The sequence below is a fragment of the Vitis riparia genome, chromosome 5 (assembly GCF_004353265.1).
Source record: "Vitis riparia cultivar Riparia Gloire de Montpellier isolate 1030 chromosome 5, EGFV_Vit.rip_1.0, whole genome shotgun sequence".
NCBI classification, from domain to species: Eukaryota; Viridiplantae; Streptophyta; class Magnoliopsida; order Vitales; family Vitaceae; genus Vitis; species Vitis riparia.
In genome coordinates this window covers 12,843,984-12,852,055 of record NC_048435.1, presented here as the reverse complement: position 1 = coordinate 12,852,055, position 8,072 = coordinate 12,843,984, and the positions used below count along the sequence as shown (strand labels likewise).

The following is an 8,072-nucleotide window of genomic DNA, read 5'->3' as shown; positions in this document are numbered from 1 at the left end:
GTCCACTTTGATATACTCATGTATTTCTCTAAATTAACAAAACAGGGGAAGATATGGGACATGGAAATTCCTTACCACTTGGCATGGTCAAAAGAGTGGTGCCCTACGTCCATATACCACATACTACGATGCCATTGGGGGACCTATCTTACTGCAACACAATAAATACAATTAGACCATCATCACATGATAGAAAGGATCTACACTCATCTAAGGATCTATTGCAGGTCGTAGAATTTGACCTTTGATAAAGGGCTGAATCACATAATGGTCAAAACCTTAAAGGTTATTTCATATCAATCACATAATGGGAAGAGCCTTCAAGATGGATGTAACCAAAATCATTTAACACTAGCCGACACCATCTTTCATTACCTTTCCATGAACGACCTACCAAAAAGAAATTATAAAAAGAGGCCTCAGTTTTGGAAAGAAAGATACGAAAACATTTCATTTTTTATCTATTGTCCTCTCACTTCATTCCATGGTTAATTTGATTATCAGAGGGGTGGACTAACTGGGCCATCCTTTTTCATCTTCTTTTTTTTTTTTTTTTTTTTTTCTGTTGATCCGTAGGAGGAAGAGGACACCCAATTCAATCCAAGCTAAAGGAGCACGTAAGAGGATTTACTTTGAGGATCGTCTCCTGGATGTTGGGTCCCTCTCCAGTGTGTTGTATAAGGAAGGTTATGGTAGTGGCTACTGCACTATAGCCTGCAACCAGCAACCAGCACCCCCCCACGATGTTATCAAGAATGTCCATCTCTGGCCTGAGCCATCCACTCCCGTCAGCTACAATAATCTTAAGTTCCTCCAAACCTGCCAGGTGGAAGCTTTGTGACAGTGCTGGTAGTTCTACCCCTATCAGCAAATAGGGCAATGGAGAGCCGCAGGTACAATGGAAAACAAGGTCCACTGTTTGTGTAGTTTCGGAAGTGTAAAGCCGGGTTGAAGACTGGAAGTGGTGGAAAGACTTTAATAGACCGTGGCTTCACATATCAGAAATGAACATTTTCGGCGACATGCCCACGACCATTCTGTTGTAAAATTGTTGTGTATCTCATTTCTTTTACCATACCTATGTCTATGACTGTAAAATAATCAATGACTATATAATACAGACATCGAGGTATGAGTAACTGCGCCTTACACCTATATCGTGGTTTTTCCTTCACATACATCACATATTGTATGTCCAAGGCCTTCACAGTATGGACACTTGACCCCTTCATCTACCCAGTCCAGAAACTGCACCACAAAACTTAGGTATGGGATCATAATCATAAATAATACGAGGAGAACAGTTACTAAAGCAAAATTTGTCAAGGATCTCAAGCATTCCCTTACCTGTGGTTCGATGTTTGGCTCACCAGTTCCATCACATTCTGCAACATACCAATGTAAGTTAGCTGGAATGAATAGGCTGAAACCTTTATTAGTCAAGATCTTTCTCTTTACCAAAACCAATTCCTAACTACTTTCAAGTTTGATTCAAAAATTGGTTCCTTGGTTGTAAAACCTCAAGGCTCTTTTCATTTTTCTTCTTGCTTTTAAGGACAAGATATTTCCCTGAGTGCCAAGATCTTATGTTAATTTTGCTTTGAAGGGGAGCCACTTGGCTGACAGCAAAAGGCTTACATTATTCTCAAAAAGTATCATAAGAAAATGATCCAAAGTTTCATTTAAAAAAGAATAAACAGCAGATAGTACTCCATTTTTCGTTCTTTTTATATGAAAATCAAGAAATCATCAGATAAATGAGCCAAATTATTAGAAGAATGCTCATGTGTGCCTTTTTTGTTTTCCATTGCCAAGATATAAAAATACATCTGATTTTCATTCCTCTTTTACAGGTCAGTAAATGGCATCAATCAGATTAAACAGACCAGTCGAGATCATTAACTTGAGGTCGAAATGCACATAGTTAATATATTATGTCCATTCTATGCTAAGGGATGGTTATAGTATAATTTTAGTTTAAACCATCAATTTTTTTGCAAAAAATTAAATATGAAATCAAATTCGACCATGAAACAAACAAAATAAACTTTTTTTTTCTGGTTCTTTTATAGAGCAATGAAAATTACAGCTGCTCAAATCTTTGTCAACCCTCATGTAAACATGAACTGGTGACTTCCTAGGGCAAGCATAATATGAAATGGACAACTATAGGTTATATGTTAAGAAATGATGAGCAATAATTGATAATAATTGCTATGACAAGAACTGTACCTTCTCAAGAATATAAAGAATAACTGGTGACTTCCTGTGAGAAGCATAATATTAAATGGACAACTATGTCACCTTCCCTTCTTCCCACTATCGCCCCCTCCCCCAAACTCTCTCTCTCGTGTAAATAATAATTGGATCTCTCTACTAGTATAATATAAAAATAGCATGTGCAACAATCTCTCTCTCTCACTCGTATGTAAATAATAACTAGACCTCTCTACAAGTAAAATAAAAAATTAGCCCATGCAACTCTCACCCACTCCTCTCTATAACAAGTAATGTTGCAACTTAGATGGGTTCAGCTCAACTCAACCTGAACCCACCTAATTTTTTATGAGCTTAGGTAACTTAACTTATAACTTGGGTTGGGCTTAGACAAAAAAAATGTAAAAAATTTGGGTTGAGCACGGGTTAGAGGCTCAAGCAACCCATGCCTAGCTCGAACCCAATTATATATTTATGGATAAAATTTAAATTATAAATGTGTGTTAATATATAATATTTAATAGTATTGTAATAATATTCATTTCATTTATATTAAGATATATTAATTTTTTTGAATGTTAGGAAATGATGTAGAATTGAGGATTGATGCACTATAAGGATTTTGGTTCTTTTGGTGTCATGAACAATTGATATTTACCTTTCTTGGTTTTACTTTTAGGTGAAACGATTAGTTATGAACTTTTAAGTTACTTTAAGAAATATATAAGTGCAATCACTCTTTCTTCTAAATGCGAAGAGTTGTTTGAATGAGAATTGGAATTTCATCTTAAAATGTAAGCAAGTATAACTTTTACTCTTCTTTTGATAGTTGACTTAGAAATTGCTGAGATTATCACTTAACCCCTTTTTTTTTTTTTTTTTTTTTTGATAGGTAGATTATCACTTAACCTTATGTGAAGTTTTTTTTTTTTTTAAATAATTTTAAAACTTCTTATTCATTTTATTGATTGTAGAATCGGGTTGTAGCTATTGAATTGATTAAGTGAATGGATGTTGTTATAAACTTATATATTGACATATTGATTTGCAAAGGTTCTAGAATTCTATTTAAATATATGTAACTAATAGTTTTTTATTTATTAAATATAATTGATTAGTAAAATATTTAGATAAAAGGACATTAAGCTTATATAATGTTTATTAATCTAGCCAACCCAAATATAGATTTACTAACCTAAGCCCAACTTGATTTGAACCCTAGTTTAGAAAAATATGCTTGGGTTAGGCTTAGGTTGAACAACTTGGGTCGAACCTTAGATTGGATTGAGCCTTGACCAAATGAGTTTCATGCATGAGTTGAGCTCAGGTTATCTGTCAACCTGATCCAACCCATCCAATTTTTACCCCTAATGACAAGCATAGTATAAAATTACCTATGCAGAATAAATGGAACCCCCTCTCTCTCTCAAATATAACTGGTATTGCTATGACAAGAATAATATAAAATAGATAACTAGCATGCACCTGTACACATTAATCGGCCCTCCCCACGACAAGTCAGACACTTTGTTGTAGCATCCTTGGGCTTGTTTCCACCACCCTTTTTGTCCCTGCCAACAAGCCTAGAGGGTTCTTCCCACCGGTTCTCTCCAAGAAGAAAAACACGCTGTTGAGATACCTCAACTTCTGTGAATCCTTCTTCCTTTAGAACTTTTTGCTGAATTTCTGATATTTCTGTTACAGAAGCAACTGGAGCGCCATTTACACCCTCCTGAATAACCAACAGAAGCAACTAGACATTTTTTAACCACATAATTCAAGAGATTGAGCGGTTACTCTGCTTCAAGAAAAAAGGTATATGAGCCTTCTCAGGTGAAGATGTGGCACTATGCTATCAATCACAACATTATACAGTCTGGAAACATAATGTAATGTTGGAAAATATGCATATAGAACAAGAAACCAAGTAATCCAGGTCCACATAATTTTTACTGGTCCATTTAACTCATCATGCCAAGTTATGTGGCTACAGAAATGGTATCATATATTTTCTGCCTTCTTCTGAATTTTCTTAGGGTTATTTCCCATAATAAAACATTAAAATGTGTCCATAGAAATTTGTAGACAAAAGCAAGCCACTGAAGTTATTTCTGAGGTTGCATATGATCAATAGTTTGAACGCTTTGACACTAGAGTAAACTCATCCATATCAATGAATTTTATTTTTATTAAGTTGAAAACCAAAAGATTGACTATATGCGTTCAGGGTCTTAAAGTCAACATCCAAATTAAGCTTTGATATTCAGTCATGTAGGAAGTAGGATATGTTCTAAAGGTTCAATACCATGGACAGAATTCCATCAACTATAGGTTCCCCTGTCCATGCGATGTAAAAATTGTATAAGATGTTCTGATCATGTGCAATAAGGACAAAAATGAAATTAAAAAAAATACAAAGAAGCAAATTCAAAATTAACAACAAATAATTTCTTTAAATGTCTCATACCCCGCCAACAATTTTATGAGAAAGTTTGCCGGCTCATGGGCCATAGGCATTATCTGGCTCTAACACAAGTCAAAGCACAGTGGAAGATGATTGTGACATGGTTAAAACACAGAGATATGAGTAGGAGAAATGGCCAGCTGATGTTTGGAATGGAGGATGTCCCTATAAAGAATGTCTGTAGTCTTAATATCAAGGATTATACAATCAAGTGAAATTTACATTGAAACTTCAGAAATAAAGGGGAATAAGTTATAGCGTTGAACTTCCTGTTGTAGGATGCACCCCCTTCTGTTCTTGGCACATGTTGTATACCCATTGTGTACATAGGATGCACCTCCTTTTGTTGGATGCCTCAAATATATTTTTGTGTTTGCCCATCAAAAAGAAAAAAATGACAAAGGTACATTGCATATTGGTATGAATTAGGAGGCCTACTTCCTTAACTACAAAAGCACCACCCTTCCCCACTACACCCTAGATCAAGCCTTCGCTAATGCTACATCACTCAAATATGTAAATTTTGAAATAAACATCCATCAGCTCACCAAGCAACTGTGAAATTAATTTCATATATAGATAGAAATGAAATTTCATATAAAATTTAAAACAAGTAGTGCATAGTCCAGTAGGAAACACAGCCATTGAACCTCAAACTAAACAGATCTAAGCAGGAATGTACCTTTGGTGGAGATGCATCATTTTCTTTTGGGTCTATGTTTCTTTTCAAGCCAGCAGCTTCAATATGTTGCTCCATAAATAATCTTTCTAAGAGTTCTGCAGTCATAATGCCATTCTCAGGAGCACCTAATGATGCCTGATAAGCAAAACAGTATGATATTGAAACCATTAAGGGCAAGGATAGAATAAAAAACCAGGATTCAGCTCAGATTTAGCTCACCTATACAATGGCTTTTCTCTTAGGAAGAGATTTAAGCCCTCACCCTGATGATTTGGGGGAAGGACGGGGGGTGGTGGGTGTGGGGGGTTTATTTACATAATATAAATAATGTACTTAGAATGAAGAAAAATAAACAACTCACCTGCCAAGTTTTTACAGCTCGCTCAGTCCCACTTGAGAAGCTGGAAAATTCCACATCTTCCTCACCAGAATAAAATCCCAAATTTTGAAGTGCTTCCTGTCAAAATCACACTAGTTCAAATACACCCAATTGGAATATCATCACCAGGAAAGTGTTAGATCATATTAGAAAAAAAAAAAAAAAAACAACAACAAAAAGAAAGACAAAATAAGCACTGGAAAGAATATTTAAAGAAAAAGGCAGAGAAAAACTTTCCATTCACCGTAAACAGATAAAATGGTTCAACAAAATACAAAAGTTATAATGGAAGCATAGAGAATAAGGTTAAGAGAAAAGAACAGAGAAAAAACAAGGCTCTCTTTGGTAGTGACAATGAGAATTGTTGGAAACAGAAGAATGAAAATGACACGAAGAACATGTTTGGTAACAAATTTTCAAAAACATTGAAAATAATCATTTCTAGAAAAAGTTGTGATATTACATTTAACAAATGCAAGCACTTTAACAATTGGATTGACAAAAAGATGAACAGGTAATTGTTTTGATTTTCAAAAGTGAAACATTTCTAAAGAAACAATTAAGTTTCTGCTACCAAACATGATCTTTTTTAATAAATAAAAAAACCATGATTAAACATTAAAGCAAGGTGCCTCGCGTGAACTTAAAATCACAAGTTCCAACTAAATCTATATGATATATAATCATGATATAAAAGATATTTAACCAGTTTTATGTAAGTGAATGGTTGTGCATCAAATATTCCATTCCTTCTTCTAAATCTTCTTTGCATTCACTATTATTTTATACTAGAGAACTACAGTAATTACAACATATTCATACAACCTTCTCAAGTTCTTGTTGAAAAAACCAGTTTAACTAAAAGGCATTCCTCTAATCAAAAGCTTCTTAAAGGCTTTAAAAGCCACAATAGATCCGGTTTCAAGCTGCATATGCTGATATCACTTAGTTTTTGTATTCACATGAATCATATCATGCAGAGATTTTGCTTTGCTCTTTTGCTCTTCAAATTTCCTTCATCACTAAGGTCCAACTCTTGGATAACACAACCAAGATATCTGCGGTATTGCACAGGCAAACCCTGGTTCACTAACACTATGTCCAATGTGTAAGTAACAGGATCTAGAAAGAAAGTTAAGGGCACATGAAACTTCTTTCTATGATCGATTATTGAGTCCTGAAAAGAACTTCGGTCACCTGGAATTTGAATGTGTGCACCATCATCCATCAAATCCATTGTTCATCATCCACTGTTGGACATCAGATAAATGAGCAACTTTTTCCTATTCAAGTTGAAGGGCCTGACAGAATTGTTAACAAACTCGCTTCATTTTTCTTAACTAAGGCGCCAATAATTTCCCAAAGATTCTAGGCATTTCAAAAACATAAGACTTGCCTTTGTTTTGTATTTTTAAAATAAATGGATGATAGAAGAAATAAAGAATGCGAGCAGACCTGCATTGCCCGAACCTCTTCTCCTTCAGAACCTACCCTCAACGTCTTCCTCTTTTTCTTGTCTCCAACTTTCTCCTCCTTCACCTCCTTCGACTCCAAAACCATAGGAAGCGCACTCGACCCGCTCTCCGCGATCCTAGCCACTTCCGCGGAATCCTTGCGCAGCTGCAACAGCGCAGCGATGTCGGGAATGGATGCGGACACCGAACTCTGGTGCTCCAGTTGCTGGACTCGGAATTTGAGCTCGGAAATCTCTCGGAGCAGGGATTGGCGTTCGGTGGTCCAGCGAGACTCTTCTCGCAACCATCGCTGCTCTTCTCGGAGCCAGCGTTGTTCTTCTCGGAGCCACCGAGCCTCTTCTCTCTCCCAATTGGAAGATGAAGAAGTGGCAGAGATGTGGAATTTGGGGGTTGGAGTGAGATTAAGAGTGAAAGGAAGGCGAGTGCGGGGTCTGTGGTTGAGAGGAGTGAGAGGAGGGTTTGAAGGGAGAGGTAAAGAGGAAGTCATGGCATGGGAATTGAATTGCGTCTTGGGATGAGATGAAACAAGCAACAATAAATGTGTTTTTGCAACATGGCTGTCAGCCTAGTCTCATATCATCTTTCAAGATATTTTATTATTTTTAGTGAGAATTACCGAATAGGGCGGGCTGGGCTGGGCCGCTGGGGCGAAAATGACCGAAGAGTCACTCAATATTAAGAGAGGCTCAATATGATACCTTTTGACTCACAACTTTAAAAATAAAATAAAACTTGTTAGGAAATAAAGAAGGAATAGAATTTAAAAATAAAATAAAACTTGTCAGGAAATAAAGAAGGAACAGAAATAAGAAAAAAAAAAAAAAAAGGATTTTGCACTTTCATTCCCAATGCCCT

At 36.0% G+C, this 8,072-nt stretch overlaps 1 protein-coding gene across 3 annotated transcripts; it reads right to left on the bottom strand.

The window, feature by feature from the left end:
* Positions 1–219: 219 nt before the first annotated feature.
* Positions 220–7,748, bottom strand: LOC117914935 (protein disulfide isomerase pTAC5, chloroplastic). 3 transcript variants are annotated; one of them, XM_034830460.1, is made up of 6 exons: positions 7,198–7,748; positions 5,725–5,820; positions 5,364–5,498; positions 3,703–3,970; positions 1,348–1,385; positions 220–1,261 (listed from the first exon to the last, which is right to left on the bottom strand). In XM_034830460.1, exons 1-6 carry the CDS (start codon positions 7,702–7,704, stop codon positions 1,229–1,231), a joined length of 1,077 nt encoding a protein of 358 aa, XP_034686351.1. In that variant the 5' UTR covers positions 7,705–7,748; the 3' UTR covers positions 220–1,228. The 3 variants fall into 3 exon arrangements, with proteins under 3 accessions (XP_034686351.1, XP_034686349.1, XP_034686350.1); XM_034830458.1 differs by having other exon boundaries at positions 220–1,248; XM_034830459.1 differs by having other exon boundaries at positions 220–1,248; positions 3,703–3,949; positions 7,198–7,747.
* Between the last annotated feature and the right edge of the window lie 324 nt (positions 7,749–8,072).